The sequence below is a fragment of the Physeter macrocephalus genome, chromosome 15, assembly GCF_002837175.3.
Source record: "Physeter macrocephalus isolate SW-GA chromosome 15, ASM283717v5, whole genome shotgun sequence".
Classification (NCBI taxonomy): domain Eukaryota; kingdom Metazoa; phylum Chordata; class Mammalia; order Artiodactyla; family Physeteridae; genus Physeter; species Physeter macrocephalus.
In genome coordinates this window covers 61768143-61788196 of record NC_041228.1, presented here as the reverse complement: position 1 = coordinate 61788196, position 20054 = coordinate 61768143, and the positions used below count along the sequence as shown (strand labels likewise).

The 20054-nt window shown below is 39.5% G+C and overlaps 1 protein-coding gene across 1 annotated transcript in view; it reads left to right on the top strand.

Annotated features, from left to right (window-relative positions):
• Positions 1-257: 257 nt before the first annotated feature.
• Positions 258-20054, top strand: part of CRISPLD1 (cysteine rich secretory protein LCCL domain containing 1) — a 54441-nt gene continuing 34644 nt past the window's right edge. Inside the window, exons 1-2 of the mRNA XM_007106054.1 lie at positions 258-651; positions 2646-2965. Coding sequence (XP_007106116.1) covers positions 2708-2965 — 258 coding nt within the window. The 5' untranslated portion in view covers positions 258-651; positions 2646-2707. The remainder of the gene's footprint in view (positions 652-2645; positions 2966-20054) is intronic.

Below are 20054 nucleotides of genomic sequence, written 5' to 3'. Positions count from 1 at the left end.
AGACCTTCCACGCCCGGGTCCCTGAAGCCCAAAGCACACGCACAAAGGCCAAGTGTCCCGGCTTCGCTGGGCCGGGGAGTGAGGGGCGTGGGGAGAAGCAGGGCGGCCTCTCGTCGCTCCCGCCGCGGGCCCCCGTCCAGGGCCGGGCAGAGGTGGGGTGGGCGAGGAGGGGGAGCTCACGTCACGTGCGCGCGCGCTGGGACCGCAATAAATGCCCGGGAGCTCGAGGAAGCGGCGGAAGCGCTCGGCGCCTGGCTCTGCGCGGGGCGGCTGCACCGAGCGCGGGAGCGAGGTCGTCTCCAGCCTTCGCCGCCCAGCCCGACCCGGGTCCCAGCCCCTCGCGCCGACTGATAAGGCTCCGAGAAGCTCGGGCGCCCACCCTGGCGAGCTAACCGGGCAGCCGCCGTTCCGCCCCAGCCTCAGGCTCTTAACTTTGGAGCACTTTTTGCCTGCTCCTCCTTCCAGGTCCAGGGAGGAGCCGCGGAGGCCGGGGCCGACGTCCCGCTGCAGGCAGCGCCCCCGTCGCCCGAGGACGCGCCGTGCCCGGGTCCTGCCCGAACCGGGCTGTCTATGTGCAGTCGTGCGTGCTGGCTGCGGGAAGCCGGCCGTCTTGTTCGGCTCAGCCCTCGTAGGGAACTTCACGCTGGAGAGGTAAGGGCATTTCTTAAACCGCAGCGCTGAATCGTCAGGCTCCCGCCTTCTCCTATCTACTTTTGGCTTCTTAAACTCTACTTAAAAAAAAAAAAAAAAATCAACGTGCAGAGAATGGTCGGTCACAGAGGGTGGGTGGGCTGCTCGGAAGGCAGCCACGATGGAGATTTGTGGGAGCTCCTTCTGCTGAGTTTGTGAGTTTCACCTCCTCCCGTCGCGCCCTTTCGTTTGGGTTAAGTGAACAGTGCGCGCCTGCGGAGGGTGGGAGGAGAGGCTGTGAAGCTGCCCGCGTACTGTTGGCTTTATCGGGTGCGGGCCACAGGTTAGGCACACACTTTCTAGGAAATAATGATTTTCTTCTTGACCTGTGGCTGTATAAGAAGAGACTTCCTCCAGCGACCGTAACTATTCACTCGCATTCATTCAGGGGTCCCTCTAGAAGTACCCATGGATATATGTGTGAATAACAGTTTGTACTTCTTTACAACATTCACCCTCAGTTTCATAATTTCGTTGACATTATGAACCAGAGATGGGACACTTGAGATAAAATAATACCTTAAAACAGAGAGGGAAATGTGAACCTCTGGATTGATTGATAAAACATTCTAGGGACATCATACCCTTTGCAGGCTGTATGTAATATCTCGCCATTTAAAGCTTTGTAATTCAGAAATTATTTTCAAGCTTTCGCTCCTCTCGGTTACTCTTGCCATTTATTTTTGGCGTCATGCACATTATCTTGGAAAACATTGCTGTCTATTTTGTGGAAACAATTGTGAAAAGTCCTCTGGAGGAAAAATGGATGGGAGAAGATTTATTTCAAAAAGTGCATGTCCATTTGCTGGCATTATATAAACAAATCAAACTGGCTCCATCCCTTTGTAACCGTTGGATTATTTTTGTTATTAGAAAATTAATATCTGCCGGGATTTTCACCCTAATTACACTGCACGTCCTTATAGCCAGACGGAGTGGAAGAACCTTTCTTGGAGCTTTTCCCGGGGACATCCTGAGATCGTTCATTATGAAGTGTACTGCGCGGGAGTGGCTCAGAGTTACCACAGTGCTATTCATGGCCGGAGCAATTCCAGCCATGGTGGTTCCTAATGCCACTTTATTGGACAAACTTTTGGAAAAGTACATGGATGAGGATGGTGAGTGGTGGATGGCAAAGCAAAGAGGGAAAAGGGCCATCACGGACAATGACATGCAGAGTATCCTGGACCTTCATAACAAGTTACGAAGTCAGGTGTATCCAGCAGCGTCTAATATGGAGTATATGGTAAGAAAAATTTTCAAATGGTATGTACATAGAAATGTTTAATAATGGTTAAATTCCATGGTTAAATTCCGTCATGCTAGTATTTAATCTTTTACTATTTGTCCTCTATAAAATTTCAAAAAAAAAAAAGATTTTCTTCAAGAGTATCTTCTTCTGCATACTCTTTTATTAGTGCTCCTTTCATTCTAAGAGCTCTTTGAATTTCAGAGTAGAATTAAATACCTTTAGGTCTAATGTTCCTACTGAGTACTTTAAATTCTACTCTTAGGAGAAAGATTCCTATCCTGAAAGTGCTGATAGTTGGTGTATTTGCTTTTAAGTGACTTAGTAGAATAATTGTTTCCTAATTCCTAACCGATGGAATCTTCTTATGAATGGTGGATCTGAAAAAAATCAAGGATCAATAATTTGAAGATGCTTTCCAGATGGCTGATATACATATATGGATAGATAGGTAGATAGATATAGATATATGTCATTTCTTTTTTTTTCTAGAAAATAGTATTTTTATTAACTGTCTAATGCCCCCATATTACCATTTTTCCCTACATTTTTTTTGAATTTTATTTTATTATGCATGTCCATTTGCTGGCATTATATAAACAAATCAAACTGGCTCCATCCCTTTGTAACCGTTGGATTATTTTTGTTATTAGAAAATTAATATCTGCCGGGATTTTCACCCTAATTACACTGCACGTCCTTATAGCCAGACGGAGTGGAAGAACCTTTCTTGGAGCTTTTCCCGGGGACATCCTGAGATCGTTCATTATGAAGTGTACTGCGCGGGAGTGGCTCAGAGTTACCACAGTGCTATTCATGGCCGGAGCAATTCCAGCCATGGTGGTTCCTAATGCCACTTTATTGGACAAACTTTTGGAAAAGTACATGGATGAGGATGGTGAGTGGTGGATGGCAAAGCAAAGAGGGAAAAGGGCCATCACGGACAATGACATGCAGAGTATCCTGGACCTTCATAACAAGTTACGAAGTCAGGTGTATCCAGCAGCGTCTAATATGGAGTATATGGTAAGAAAAATTTTCAAATGGTATGTACATAGAAATGTTTAATAATGGTTAAATTCCATGGTTAAATTCCGTCATGCTAGTATTTAATCTTTTACTATTTGTCCTCTATAAAATTTCAAAAAAAAAAAAGATTTTCTTCAAGAGTATCTTCTTCTGCATACTCTTTTATTAGTGCTCCTTTCATTCTAAGAGCTCTTTGAATTTCAGAGTAGAATTAAATACCTTTAGGTCTAATGTTCCTACTGAGTACTTTAAATTCTACTCTTAGGAGAAAGATTCCTATCCTGAAAGTGCTGATAGTTGGTGTATTTGCTTTTAAGTGACTTAGTAGAATAATTGTTTCCTAATTCCTAACCGATGGAATCTTCTTATGAATGGTGGATCTGAAAAAAATCAAGGATCAATAATTTGAAGATGCTTTCCAGATGGCTGATATACATATATGGATAGATAGGTAGATAGATATAGATATATGTCATTTCTTTTTTTTTCTAGAAAATAGTATTTTTATTAACTGTCTAATGCCCCCATATTACCATTTTTCCCTACATTTTTTTTGAATTTTATTTTATTATTTTTTTATACAGCAGGTTGTTATTAATTATCCATTTTATACATATTAGTGTATATATATATCAATCCCAATCTCCCAGTTCATCACACCACCACCACACCACCCCCCGATTTTCCCCGCTTTGGTGTCCATACGTTTGTTCTCTACATCTGTGTCTCTATTTCTGCCTTGCAAACTATATCATTTCTAATGGGCCGTTGTTTCTTAGAAGTATGTAAATGACATATTGTAAAGTGTACATTTCTGTGGCTGCTTTATGTTAAGGAATACATTGGCAATGGCTTTTTTTTTTTTCTTCTGGATTTGTTTGTGAAGTTTGACGTGTGAAAATAAGCCTGGGTGAAGGATTAAATAAAAATATGTGACTTATCCTTAATAACCTTATATTCACTCTGAGAGAAAATTAGCAAGTTGGGGAAACAAAATTACTTTTTAAAGACTATTAGTTCTTACTCTTGTAAGACTATAACTCATTAATATTAGCATACTTCATACCCTAAATATTTAGAAAAATTTTCAAAAATCTATAGTACGTGCATGAATTAGGAATGCACTAGCAAAGGCTGATAATAATCATTGGTGACAGCAAACTTAAGGAACAGTGGTGCTAACATTTCTCCTTTGGACACATTGCAGGGTGCAGTTAATTTTAATACATTCTGGTTTTTACTTTTTTTTTTGCACTTACATTAGTTTTGATAGGTATTCTCTATTTAGGTAACTTTCACGAAACATGGAAATTCTAAGGTAACGTTACACATTACAAAATATTTCATTATATTATTTTAACTTTTTCTAGAAAAATATTTTACCCTAAAGAAAGTAGGTAGCACTCAAGAGAACTCATCAGAGATTAAGAATCAGGGCCCAAACATCAGGCCATCAGGGTTTAAATTCTGGCACTGATACTAGCTAGGAGGCTGTGGGCAGCTTATAAATTTCCCTCTACTTCAGTTTCTTCATGTCTAGCACACGCACTCACCTCAGAGGGTTGTTGCGAGGATTATGTGAGGAATGAGATGACCTGTGTAAAGTTTAGCTCGTTATCAGGCGTATTGCAATTACAAGGTCCCAGTAAATGTTACTAAGACATATAACCAATTTTATGTCTCCTTATACTGTTTAAATAGAATATCTGAGGAAATTGTTCGCTCTTTTCAAAATTCTGTGCACGATATGACATCTGTAATGTCTCACATTTCTGATTTTTGTGTATTTTAAAGTGTTTGTTCAGAGTACAAAATTCTATGACTTCTTTATCTGTGAGCTTTCAAACAGAAAGGGCCAATTATGGAGCTTTTCCAAGTAGGCCACTGTATGCTTATTCCATGTGGATAGGTATTCAGTTGCTTTTTATTTAAAATAAGGAAGAACTTGAGAGTTTAAACCCACAAAAAGAAATCTGAGAATATTTGTGTGTGTTTTAAGTAATATGGAAATAATGAAAGAACATTCTGTGACTTGTTTTCATGTCTGACTTCCAAAGAAAATAACTGCCTATTGTATGATGTCTGGTCTACGATGTTTATATGAGTTTCTTTTCAGTTTCACTGGTTTCATTCTGTCCTTGAAATGTAGATTCAGAAACCAGCCAGGGTTTATGTTGTGTTGCCCTTAGATACTGTTAGTACTGGAACTATGTCCTGGCCAATAACTGGGCTGCAGAGGAGTTTATTTCCCAGTGGTAGTACTGGAACACATTTTCTAGAAAACATATTTATGGGAAAGTCTAAATGAACAATACTATTTTATTTGAAATACTGTTGGTTTATATCTTACATATTAATAATGGAAGTACAGATGTAGATCAACCCGTGAAAACAAAATTTGTTCAAATAGTTGTTTAAAGTGTATTTATTTTGATAAAACAAAACTGAAAACTAACGAAAGAGCCACTTCCTGTAAAATCTGCAATGCCCTATGGTAAGTGCCACCACTTTTGGCCACTTACACTCTATGTGTCATATTATGTTAAAAATTTTCATAGCCAGTTACCTTATTTACATTTGGTGCTTATTTTAGTCTACTCTTTGTGCTTGAACTCCAGCAGCCAAGTCACATCCACATTTATTAACATCACAACGCTACCCATACTCTAATGCTCATTTAATAGGGTTAAAAATGGCTTCTGCAAGGCCAGCTCTTCCCTTGAAGAGCTTATAGGCTGATTGAGAAGAAAGAATAGACATAGTTGAAAATTTTCAAGTGAGCAAGGACACAGAGTTCTTTGTTCACGTGTATGAATAATGCCAAGGGAGCACAGAATAATGGAGAATAATTTAGGAATATTCCTAAGCGAGAGAGTTAATCAATGGGGAAGATGAGGTTTATGGTGTTCCTGGAAGGTGATCAGGACCACAAATTGTGGCCAAGAGTGGAGGCCATTTCTCAGTTAGAATGGAGTAAGTGGCAGGCTGGTTGTAGGAAACTAGAAGCAGAATGGGTTGATGAAAGCAAAGCCCTGTGGCAGAATCAGGAAGGGGAGAAACGAGTTGTTAATTATAGAAACCAGTGAACTTAAGGAGAGACGTTACCAGCATTTAACTTAGGATACATTGAAAAACGGGGGCTTTTAGGTCATCAAATGAAGCTGTTACTGAAGAGGCAATGGATTTTTGAGGAAACAGCACTGGCGCTGGACCTAGGTTCTCGTGTTGTCTCTGCTGCTTACTGGTATGTGAAGTCTGGCGGTCAGCAATCATTCTGGGCATTGCTTTTCTCATCGGTAAAATCGATGTAGGAGTATAAAATCCACAGGCTGCAATGAGGTAAGAGATTTGATCCTGTTGAGCATAGTCTTAGTTTTCTTCAAGCCTTTCCTTTCCAGGGGTTTTGACCCCATCACTTGGTTCTTTTATTTTTCTGGTTATTTCTTCAGCATATTCTTGTTTGCTGTTCATCTCTTAAAACTTTACTTTTGGCCCCAACGGTTTTACTTTCGGCCTTCTCCCTTCCGACAGGACCTTATCTACTCCTTTGACTTGAAATACCATCCGTATGTATATTGATGGCTCTGTAGTTGACACTCCATCCAACAGTCCTCTTTGAGCATTGTTTTCCTATTTCCTGCTGCCCACTGGGTCCTCTCCATGTAATTTGACTCCCCAGTTACTTCAAGTTTAAGATTTCTAAAAAGCAAATGAGCTGCTTTTGTTCCATCCTTGCCCACGGTCCTACTTTTCTCCCTGGATGTCATGGACATCGGCTTAGTCCTCTAAACAGAAGACAAACAAACAAGAAGCAGAAAATTGGGCACATCCTCAGCTCCTGCCTTGCTCTCATTGCCCCTACCCACTTCCACGTAAAATTCACGCACAAACATAAATACACAGTTACTTGCCAGATTCTCCAGATTCTGTCTCAGAAATGTCTTTTGAATCCATGCCTTCTGTTTCATCCTAACGGATGCTCGTGGTCTCCCCCTCCTCCACCGCCCCTGTGATGGGTACCGCAGCTTCCCCTGCAATGGACTGTACCGTCTAGTCCTACTTTATTTCTACTTTAGTCCTCCTTCCTCCCTGTTACTCAGTCTGTCTTTTCCCTCAGACAAATCTCTGGTGGTCACTCAGCTGCCCAAAGCTTCTGTGAACTTCTGGCTGCTCGCAAGCTAAAGCCCACCTTGAATAACTTACAAAAGGTCTAGCCCAATATGCCCCACAGCCTCAACTCCCTTGCGTATCTTTGAATCTGTGTTCACACTTAAAATATACACTGTTCTTAGAGATGATGGTGTTCCTCATGTCTCTGTGCCTCTTTGCTAGTTCAGTTTCTTCTGTGCCCGGAATGCCTGTGCATCCTGTCTCCTCCTGACAAATTCCAGACTGCCCTCAGACTCTGTCTTCTGTAAAGCTTCCTCTGATGCGCTCATTCACCTGCCCCACTCCTTCTGTGCTCCTAAAGGATTTTATTCAAGCCTATTTATAGTACTGAAATTTTGTTGAAATTCGATATATACGTGTCTATTTTCCTTTCCAAGACTGAATTCCTAGAAGGGTAAGGATGTACCCTACTTATATTTATAACCCTGTGCCTGATGGCAAAGAAGTACTCAGTAAATATGTGTTGACTGAACATTGCCGAGTGATAGTAAATATGTGTTGAGTAAAGGGAGGGATGGAAGAATAGGTAAGATTCTATATGAGATAAATATGAAAGACAGGTAAGAAAGGGGAATTAAAATAATAAAAGTTCTGGAAGGTAGGATATCACCAACACCAGAGATAGTGACATGGAAACCGGAAATACCAGAGTTGAAGGAATAAATAATTCAGGATTTTTTTTCTATTTTTAAAAATATTCATGCTATACTAAAAATCGTCCTGTAATATAGAGCTGCTGAGATAATATTCAAATGCTCTGGAACTTAAATAATAAATTAATTTAAAGTAATTTAATGAATTTAAATAATAAATTAATAATAATTTAATTTAATAATTAAATTAGTGAGTATTTACTCCTTCTAACAACTTTTTAATAGAACCTCTAAAACTTATTGATTGGCTAAAATCCAAAATAGCTCACTGTGATAGAAAGCGTACCTAAGTCTAGAATGTATTTTTGCAACATAAGGACACGTTACCTAAAAATGACATGTGTCATTATATCATGCTAATTATATAAGCCATTTTCCACTATTATAACTATTTCCATGTCTTTTAGAGAACTGTTTTTTTTTAAATTTTATTTTATTTACTTTTTATACAGCAGCTTCTTATTAGTTATCTATTTTATACATATTAGTGTATATATGTCAATCCCAGTCTCCCAGTTTATCACACCACCACCATCCCCCCGTTGACAGATACTCTGCTGGGAGGGTTGATGGCTGTGTCTGCTTGCTCTCACTTCACATATGGTGAGACTAGGGGCAGAAACTTTGCACAGCATTTTTCCAGATGTAGAACAAAATATATCTGGATATTTATCCTTTTGCGGGGCAACCAGAGGCTCCAAGCCAAATAGCCAGTGGTACTTGCAGTCCATGGTACATATTGATGCAAACGATGGCTTAGTTCCAGTTGTCACATATACTCTTTATATGGTCATGCTTAACACTGGAAATCAAGATATTTTGCTTCTGTGCTTCAGTACAGCAGACAATTCCAGAAACTGGACAGGGGGTAACCTAGTTTGCTGAACAGGGTGATGCTAGTCTGAGTTCTGCCCTATTTCTGACTAACTGTAGCATGAATCCAAGCCTGAAAAAGTGATTTTTAGCTTGTGAGTTGCTCTCACAAAACAACTCTCATAACGTCACATTTTCTGACATTATTTGCCACCAATGACATATATCAAGAATAAATGCAAAGAGTGAAATGATGGCATCATAACTTATTTACCCCAAGCTCAGTGTCTACACATTTCTTATCTTGCTAAAAGTGGCAGGAATTCACTATCAGTAAGGTTTTATTGCAACTCTTGATTCCTAAAACAATGGTTTTTCTCTCTGTATGCTGGCACTTGCCTGGTAGTTTTCAAAAGTTAAATATTTGCATCTCTTAATGATGTACAGTGTAATCCATATGCACTTAAAGGTACATGAAATATCTTTCTTGCTTCAAAGAATGTTATTCTTATTTAAAGTTTTTAAAGTTTATTCTATATTTAAAATAACATTTAATTTTCTTAAAGTGTTTTTATTTTACTTCACTAATGTTTACTTCACTAATGTTGTTTAGATACAACAAAGCTATGTTTTGTTTTAGTTTATTCGTCTACTGAATTTAAAAGTTTTCACAACCTTAATTTGATACATAGTTGTGTGTTTTTTTGTTTGTTTGTTTTTTTAAAGACATTGACACTTTAAATTAATGTAGTTTCCTTTTTGGAAGTTCCACTGTAGATGGAAGTACCTATAGGAAGAGAGTGACATTGTAGCTCAGTTCTACTGAATTTAGTAGTGGCATGGAAGTACCTATAGGAAGAGAGTGACATTGTAGCTCAGTTCTACTGAATTTAAGAGTGACATTGTAGCTCAGTTCTACTACCCTGGAGTTCTGGGAGATTAAGATTCCTCATTAAATGTAAGCAGCAAATCTAGGATCTTAGAAAGGCAAGAGACGACAAGCAGTTTCATTAGGAGAGTGGAACACCCAGAGCCAGAAAAGTGTCACAAAATTTTGAATTTGTTATTGTTGTTTATTCCTTCATTCAACAGGTATTAGGAATTTATCAAATGCCAGGCACTGTCTAGGACCCAGCAGTAACATAACAAACATTCTTCCTTTACTGGAATAGGTGTAAAGATCTTCATATCCCAGCTCAGCAAGGGGGCCCATGTGGCTGACACAGAGTGAGTGTGGAAGTAATGCAGAAAATGAGGTCAGAGCTTTATTTGAGGAGAAGAGATACACGTCATTGTAGTCATTTTAAAGACTCACTCACTCTGAGTCTGAGTGACAAGCCATTTGAGCCATTTGAACAGAGGAATATCATTATCTTACTTATACTTACTCAGAATCGATTTGGTTTGTTGAGAACAGACTTTAAAGTGGTGGGAGGTGGGCAATGGTGTGAGCAGGGATTCAAGGCTATTGCAATAGTCATTCCAGCAATTGATGGTGGCTAGGAGTGGGATGGTAGCCTTGAAGGTGAAGAGATGGCATGGTGTGAATCCACACTGAAACTCCTTTGTAGTCATGACATCAATATCGATAAATTCAAGGAAGCCTTGTTGCAAGACTAGTGCAATCGGCTTGGCCAGCCAGGCAGCCAATAGGCTGGGAGTTACTGCATCTGGTGCGAGGTCTAAACCCACCCAAACCCTGGCTGTGGTTTTTGAAAACTGGTGGCAGTTTCCATTCTGGTTTAAATATCGATGGGGAACTTTCAACTTGTATTGACTTCAGAGTGGTTACAGAGATTCTAGAAATCAGCAGGTTACTGATACCCATTTTGCCAACCCAATTCCAAGAGATCAGAGGAGGTGGAAGCAAACTCTGCCTCCTTGCTTCCCAGGATAAAGGTGTTTGCTGTTTCTCCACGTGGTCTGCCCTCACCTCCAGTCTATTCTCCCACTCCCCCTAAAAACAAGAGAAGGTGAGAACTTTAGCAGAACAGGACAGTGGCCCAGTTCCTGTTCATTAAGTACTAGTTGCATCATCATGGAGTATGTTGTTGGGATTTTATTCCATCTTGGAGGTAACACAGACAGATTTTGAATGTGGGGTGTGGCTGTACCCCACATCCAAAATCTGATTTTGCCTGAGGAACTGGAAGTATTGGCGTTACCATTTTTTAAGATAGGGAAGAATGTGGATAGACCAGCTTTTGGTAGAGAAAGCTGGAGCTCAATTTTGGATAGATGAAATTTAAGGTGTCCCTTAAATATCCAAGAGAGTTTGTCATGTATGCAATTAGATATATGTAGTCTAATCTGGACCATACAGTTAGGATTCATCAGAATTTAGATGGTATTTAAAGCCAGTAGAAGAGATGAGATCATCAAGGGAATGAGTACAGAAAAAAGAAATGTTCAAGAAGTGAGCCCTCGACATACTTTACAGTGTAGACGTAGGGAAGGGGAGGAGGGGCAGCAAAGGGAATTGAGGACTAGGAAGAAAACCAGGGAAGCAAGATGTCCTGAAAGCCAAATGAAGAAAGGCAGAAAGAATTATCAACTCTGTTAAATGTTGCTTATAAAGACCAAGTAAAATGAGGACCCTTGAATTTTGAGATATGGAGGCCACACTGGAGGTCTGATAAAGCAGTTTGGGGGCTTCCCTGGTGGTGCAGTGGTTGAGAGTCTGCCTGCCGATGCAGGGGACGCGGGTTCGTGCCCCGGTCCGGGAAGATCCCACATGCCGCGGAGCGGCTGGGCCCGTGAGCCATGGCCGCTGAGCCTGCGCGTCCGGAGCCTGTGCTCCGCAGCGAGAGAGGCCGCAACAGAGAGAGGCCCGCGTAACACAAAAACAAAACAAAACAAAACAAAACAGTTTGGGTGGCAACATAGTGGTCCTAGGATGGTTCAAGGAAGAATGGATGGGAGAAATGAGCAAGCTTGTTCACCCACTCATTCATCAAACATGAACCATCTCCTATGGGCCAGGTGGGCTCTGCAACCTTAACTCTCTTCTAACCAAAAGTTTTAACTTAGTTTTAGAAGAGGTAGTTTAGTTAGGGAACATATCCCAAACTTATAATTATGGTCAGTAGGAAAATGCAGTTTCTTTGCTTAATTGTTTTTGTAGTTACCTTTACTGAATGCCTTCATTAAAAGCAAACATGGTCATTTATAGTCATTTATAATCACAACTAAGAGTGACATTTAGTTCAAGAACATTCTTTGCTACTGTTCAGCTTTGTTCTTTCACATACTTCCTTTAGGAATTTATACAACCACGTAATTGTACACGATTTAAAATTTAAATTCTCATATTTTTGATGATTTTTACTAATTGAATTAAAGTTTATGAAACTAGCATAAATTTATGCTCGTTTTATATGTTATTATGTATTTTATATATACATATATATATATAAAACATAAAACATTTAGTTCATTGGAAGAAAATGTGAAAATTCAAGTGGTAATGACTTGTCTGGTGAAGGTATTACAGTAAGTATGCTTAATAACCCTTTCCTTATTTTTCTAAGTATTTGTTGTCTTCATAATTTCAAGAAGTTATAGAAAGGCATTTATAATTGATTAAAACAATTTGTTATTCTCATTGATAAATTTGTGATTAAAAAAACATTTAATTCAACAACTACTGATTGAGCATTTTTGTGCCAGCCACTGTTTTTTTGTGTGTGTGTGTGGTACGCGGGCCTCTCACTGTTGTGGCCTCTCCCGTTGCGGAGCACAGGCTCCGGACGCGCAGGCTCAGTGGCCATGGCTCACGGGCCCAGCCGCTCCGCGGCATGTGGGATCTTCCCGGACCGGGGCACGAACCCGTGTCCCCTGCATCGGCAGGAGGATTCTCAACCACTGCGCCACCAGGGAAGCCCCAGCCACTGTTTTTTGATGCTGAAGCATACATTAGTGTATAAAAGGTTCAACAAGCTAACGAAAATAAGCAAAGTGAGATGATAGAGAATGATAAAGGTGGAGCTAACATGTTAAACAGTTGCGGAAGACCTCTCTGAGTTAGTGGCCTTTGAGCCCTGGGTGAAGGATTAAATAAAAATATGTGACTTATCCTTAATAACCTTATATTCACTCTGAGAGAAAATTAGCAAGTTGGGGAAACAAAATTACTTTTTAAAGACTATTAGTTCTTACTCTTGTAAGACTATAACTCATTAATATTAGCATACTTCATACCCTAAATATTTAGAAAAATTTTCAAAAATCTATAGTACGTGCATGAATTAGGAATGCACTAGCAAAGGCTGATAATAATCATTGGTGACAGCAAACTTAAGGAACAGTGGTGCTAACATTTCTCCTTTGGACACATTGCAGGGTGCAGTTAATTTTAATACATTCTGGTTTTTACTTTTTTTTTTGCACTTACATTAGTTTTGATAGGTATTCTCTATTTAGGTAACTTTCACGAAACATGGAAATTCTAAGGTAACGTTACACATTACAAAATATTTCATTATATTATTTTAACTTTTTCTAGAAAAATATTTTACCCTAAAGAAAGTAGGTAGCACTCAAGAGAACTCATCAGAGATTAAGAATCAGGGCCCAAACATCAGGCCATCAGGGTTTAAATTCTGGCACTGATACTAGCTAGGAGGCTGTGGGCAGCTTATAAATTTCCCTCTACTTCAGTTTCTTCATGTCTAGCACACGCACTCACCTCAGAGGGTTGTTGCGAGGATTATGTGAGGAATGAGATGACCTGTGTAAAGTTTAGCTCGTTATCAGGCGTATTGCAATTACAAGGTCCCAGTAAATGTTACTAAGACATATAACCAATTTTATGTCTCCTTATACTGTTTAAATAGAATATCTGAGGAAATTGTTCGCTCTTTTCAAAATTCTGTGCACGATATGACATCTGTAATGTCTCACATTTCTGATTTTTGTGTATTTTAAAGTGTTTGTTCAGAGTACAAAATTCTATGACTTCTTTATCTGTGAGCTTTCAAACAGAAAGGGCCAATTATGGAGCTTTTCCAAGTAGGCCACTGTATGCTTATTCCATGTGGATAGGTATTCAGTTGCTTTTTATTTAAAATAAGGAAGAACTTGAGAGTTTAAACCCACAAAAAGAAATCTGAGAATATTTGTGTGTGTTTTAAGTAATATGGAAATAATGAAAGAACATTCTGTGACTTGTTTTCATGTCTGACTTCCAAAGAAAATAACTGCCTATTGTATGATGTCTGGTCTACGATGTTTATATGAGTTTCTTTTCAGTTTCACTGGTTTCATTCTGTCCTTGAAATGTAGATTCAGAAACCAGCCAGGGTTTATGTTGTGTTGCCCTTAGATACTGTTAGTACTGGAACTATGTCCTGGCCAATAACTGGGCTGCAGAGGAGTTTATTTCCCAGTGGTAGTACTGGAACACATTTTCTAGAAAACATATTTATGGGAAAGTCTAAATGAACAATACTATTTTATTTGAAATACTGTTGGTTTATATCTTACATATTAATAATGGAAGTACAGATGTAGATCAACCCGTGAAAACAAAATTTGTTCAAATAGTTGTTTAAAGTGTATTTATTTTGATAAAACAAAACTGAAAACTAACGAAAGAGCCACTTCCTGTAAAATCTGCAATGCCCTATGGTAAGTGCCACCACTTTTGGCCACTTACACTCTATGTGTCATATTATGTTAAAAATTTTCATAGCCAGTTACCTTATTTACATTTGGTGCTTATTTTAGTCTACTCTTTGTGCTTGAACTCCAGCAGCCAAGTCACATCCACATTTATTAACATCACAACGCTACCCATACTCTAATGCTCATTTAATAGGGTTAAAAATGGCTTCTGCAAGGCCAGCTCTTCCCTTGAAGAGCTTATAGGCTGATTGAGAAGAAAGAATAGACATAGTTGAAAATTTTCAAGTGAGCAAGGACACAGAGTTCTTTGTTCACGTGTATGAATAATGCCAAGGGAGCACAGAATAATGGAGAATAATTTAGGAATATTCCTAAGCGAGAGAGTTAATCAATGGGGAAGATGAGGTTTATGGTGTTCCTGGAAGGTGATCAGGACCACAAATTGTGGCCAAGAGTGGAGGCCATTTCTCAGTTAGAATGGAGTAAGTGGCAGGCTGGTTGTAGGAAACTAGAAGCAGAATGGGTTGATGAAAGCAAAGCCCTGTGGCAGAATCAGGAAGGGGAGAAACGAGTTGTTAATTATAGAAACCAGTGAACTTAAGGAGAGACGTTACCAGCATTTAACTTAGGATACATTGAAAAACGGGGGCTTTTAGGTCATCAAATGAAGCTGTTACTGAAGAGGCAATGGATTTTTGAGGAAACAGCACTGGCGCTGGACCTAGGTTCTCGTGTTGTCTCTGCTGCTTACTGGTATGTGAAGTCTGGCGGTCAGCAATCATTCTGGGCATTGCTTTTCTCATCGGTAAAATCGATGTAGGAGTATAAAATCCACAGGCTGCAATGAGGTAAGAGATTTGATCCTGTTGAGCATAGTCTTAGTTTTCTTCAAGCCTTTCCTTTCCAGGGGTTTTGACCCCATCACTTGGTTCTTTTATTTTTCTGGTTATTTCTTCAGCATATTCTTGTTTGCTGTTCATCTCTTAAAACTTTACTTTTGGCCCCAACGGTTTTACTTTCGGCCTTCTCCCTTCCGACAGGACCTTATCTACTCCTTTGACTTGAAATACCATCCGTATGTATATTGATGGCTCTGTAGTTGACACTCCATCCAACAGTCCTCTTTGAGCATTGTTTTCCTATTTCCTGCTGCCCACTGGGTCCTCTCCATGTAATTTGACTCCCCAGTTACTTCAAGTTTAAGATTTCTAAAAAGCAAATGAGCTGCTTTTGTTCCATCCTTGCCCACGGTCCTACTTTTCTCCCTGGATGTCATGGACATCGGCTTAGTCCTCTAAACAGAAGACAAACAAACAAGAAGCAGAAAATTGGGCACATCCTCAGCTCCTGCCTTGCTCTCATTGCCCCTACCCACTTCCACGTAAAATTCACGCACAAACATAAATACACAGTTACTTGCCAGATTCTCCAGATTCTGTCTCAGAAATGTCTTTTGAATCCATGCCTTCTGTTTCATCCTAACGGATGCTCGTGGTCTCCCCCTCCTCCACCGCCCCTGTGATGGGTACCGCAGCTTCCCCTGCAATGGACTGTACCGTCTAGTCCTACTTTATTTCTACTTTAGTCCTCCTTCCTCCCTGTTACTCAGTCTGTCTTTTCCCTCAGACAAATCTCTGGTGGTCACTCAGCTGCCCAAAGCTTCTGTGAACTTCTGGCTGCTCGCAAGCTAAAGCCCACCTTGAATAACTTACAAAAGGTCTAGCCCAATATGCCCCACAGCCTCAACTCCCTTGCGTATCTTTGAATCTGTGTTCACACTTAAAATATACACTGTTCTTAGAGATGATGGTGTTCCTCATGTCTCTGTGCCTCTTTGCTAGTTCAGTTTCTTCTGTGCCCGGAATGCCTGTGCATCCTGTCTCCTCCTGACAAATTCCAGACTGCCCTCAGACTCTGTCTTCTGTAAAGCTTCCTCTGATGCGCTCATTCACCTGCCCCACTCCTTCTGTGCTCCTAAAGGATTTTATTCAAGCCTATTTATAGTACTGAAATTTTGTTGAAATTCGATATATACGTGTCTATTTTCCTTTCCAAGACTGAATTCCTAGAAGGGTAAGGATGTACCCTACTTATATTTATAACCCTGTGCCTGATGGCAAAGAAGTACTCAGTAAATATGTGTTGACTGAACATTGCCGAGTGATAGTAAATATGTGTTGAGTAAAGGGAGGGATGGAAGAATAGGTAAGATTCTATATGAGATAAATATGAAAGACAGGTAAGAAAGGGGAATTAAAATAATAAAAGTTCTGGAAGGTAGGATATCACCAACACCAGAGATAGTGACATGGAAACCGGAAATACCAGAGTTGAAGGAATAAATAATTCAGGATTTTTTTTCTATTTTTAAAAATATTCATGCTATACTAAAAATCGTCCTGTAATATAGAGCTGCTGAGATAATATTCAAATGCTCTGGAACTTAAATAATAAATTAATTTAAAGTAATTTAATGAATTTAAATAATAAATTAATAATAATTTAATTTAATAATTAAATTAGTGAGTATTTACTCCTTCTAACAACTTTTTAATAGAACCTCTAAAACTTATTGATTGGCTAAAATCCAAAATAGCTCACTGTGATAGAAAGCGTACCTAAGTCTAGAATGTATTTTTGCAACATAAGGACACGTTACCTAAAAATGACATGTGTCATTATATCATGCTAATTATATAAGCCATTTTCCACTATTATAACTATTTCCATGTCTTTTAGAGAACTGTTTTTTTTTAAATTTTATTTTATTTACTTTTTATACAGCAGCTTCTTATTAGTTATCTATTTTATACATATTAGTGTATATATGTCAATCCCAGTCTCCCAGTTTATCACACCACCACCATCCCCCCGTTGACAGATACTCTGCTGGGAGGGTTGATGGCTGTGTCTGCTTGCTCTCACTTCACATATGGTGAGACTAGGGGCAGAAACTTTGCACAGCATTTTTCCAGATGTAGAACAAAATATATCTGGATATTTATCCTTTTGCGGGGCAACCAGAGGCTCCAAGCCAAATAGCCAGTGGTACTTGCAGTCCATGGTACATATTGATGCAAACGATGGCTTAGTTCCAGTTGTCACATATACTCTTTATATGGTCATGCTTAACACTGGAAATCAAGATATTTTGCTTCTGTGCTTCAGTACAGCAGACAATTCCAGAAACTGGACAGGGGGTAACCTAGTTTGCTGAACAGGGTGATGCTAGTCTGAGTTCTGCCCTATTTCTGACTAACTGTAGCATGAATCCAAGCCTGAAAAAGTGATTTTTAGCTTGTGAGTTGCTCTCACAAAACAACTCTCATAACGTCACATTTTCTGACATTATTTGCCACCAATGACATATATCAAGAATAAATGCAAAGAGTGAAATGATGGCATCATAACTTATTTACCCCAAGCTCAGTGTCTACACATTTCTTATCTTGCTAAAAGTGGCAGGAATTCACTATCAGTAAGGTTTTATTGCAACTCTTGATTCCTAAAACAATGGTTTTTCTCTCTGTATGCTGGCACTTGCCTGGTAGTTTTCAAAAGTTAAATATTTGCATCTCTTAATGATGTACAGTGTAATCCATATGCACTTAAAGGTACATGAAATATCTTTCTTGCTTCAAAGAATGTTATTCTTATTTAAAGTTTTTAAAGTTTATTCTATATTTAAAATAACATTTAATTTTCTTAAAGTGTTTTTATTTTACTTCACTAATGTTTACTTCACTAATGTTGTTTAGATACAACAAAGCTATGTTTTGTTTTAGTTTATTCGTCTACTGAATTTAAAAGTTTTCACAACCTTAATTTGATACATAGTTGTGTGTTTTTTTGTTTGTTTGTTTTTTTAAAGACATTGACACTTTAAATTAATGTAGTTTCCTTTTTGGAAGTTCCACTGTAGATGGAAGTACCTATAGGAAGAGAGTGACATTGTAGCTCAGTTCTACTGAATTTAGTAGTGACATTGTAGCTCAGTTCTACTACCCTGGAGTTCTGGGAGATTAAGATTCCTCATTAAATGTAAGCAGCAAATCTAGGATCTTAGAAAGGCAAGAGACGACAAGCAGTTTCATTAGGAGAGTGGAACACCCAGAGCCAGAAAAGTGTCACAAAATTTTGAATTTGTTATTGTTGTTTATTCCTTCATTCAACAGGTATTAGGAATTTATCAAATGCCAGGCACTGTCTAGGACCCAGCAGTAACATAACAAACATTCTTCCTTTACTGGAATAGGTGTAAAGATCTTCATATCCCAGCTCAGCAAGGGGGCCCATGTGGCTGACACAGAGTGAGTGTGGAAGTAATGCAGAAAATGAGGTCAGAGCTTTATTTGAGGAGAAGAGATACACGTCATTGTAGTCATTTTAAAGACTCACTCACTCTGAGTCTGAGTGACAAGCCATTTGAGCCATTTGAACAGAGGAATATCATTATCTTACTTATACTTACTCAGAATCGATTTGGTTTGTTGAGAACAGACTTTAAAGTGGTGGGAGGTGGGCAATGGTGTGAGCAGGGATTCAAGGCTATTGCAATAGTCATTCCAGCAATTGATGGTGGCTAGGAGTGGGATGGTAGCCTTGAAGGTGAAGAGATGGCATGGTGTGAATCCACACTGAAACTCCTTTGTAGTCATGACATCAATATCGATAAATTCAAGGAAGCCTTGTTGCAAGACTAGTGCAATCGGCTTGGCCAGCCAGGCAGCCAATAGGCTGGGAGTTACTGCATCTGGTGCGAGGTCTAAACCCACCCAAACCCTGGCTGTGGTTTTTGAAAACTGGTGGCAGTTTCCATTCTGGTTTAAATATCGATGGGGAACTTTCAACTTGTATTGACTTCAGAGTGGTTACAGAGATTCTAGAAATCAGCAGGTTACTGATACCCATTTTGCCAACCCAATTCCAAGAGATCAGAGGAGGTGGAAGCAAACTCTGCCTCCTTGCTTCCCAGGATAAAGGTGTTTGCTGTTTCTCCACGTGGTCTGCCCTCACCTCCAGTCTATTCTCCCACTCCCCCTAAAAACAAGAGAAGGTGAGAACTTTAGCAGAACAGGACAGTGGCCCAGTTCCTGTTCATTAAGTACTAGTTGCATCATCATGGAGTATGTTGTTGGGATTTTATTCCATCTTGGAGGTAACACAGACAGATTTTGAATGTGGGGTGTGGCTGTACCCCACATCCAAAATCTGATTTTGCCTGAGGAACTGGAAGTATTGGCGTTACCATTTTTTAAGATAGGGAAGAATGTGGATAGACCAGCTTTTGGTAGAGAAAGCTGGAGCTCAATTTTGGATAGATGAAATTTAAGGTGTCCCTTAAATATCCAAGAGAGTTTGTCATGTATGCAATTAGATATATGTAGTCTAATCTGGACCATACAGTTAGGATTCATCAGAATTTAGATGGTATTTAAAGCCAGTAGAAGAGATGAGATCATCAAGGGAATGAGTACAGAAAAAAGAAATGTTCAAGAAGTGAGCCCTCGACATACTTTACAGTGTAGACGTAGGGAAGGGGAGGAGGGGCAGCAAAGGGAATTGAGGACTAGGAAGAAAACCAGGGAAGCAAGATGTCCTGAAAGCCAAATGAAGAAAGGCAGAAAGAATTATCAACTCTGTTAAATGTTGCTTATAAAGACCAAGTAAAATGAGGACCCTTGAATTTTGAGATATGGAGGCCACACTGGAGGTCTGATAAAGCAGTTTGGGGGCTTCCCTGGTGGTGCAGTGGTTGAGAGTCCGCCTGCCGATGCAGGGGACGCGGGTTCGTGCCCCGGTCCGGGAAGATCCCACATGCCGCG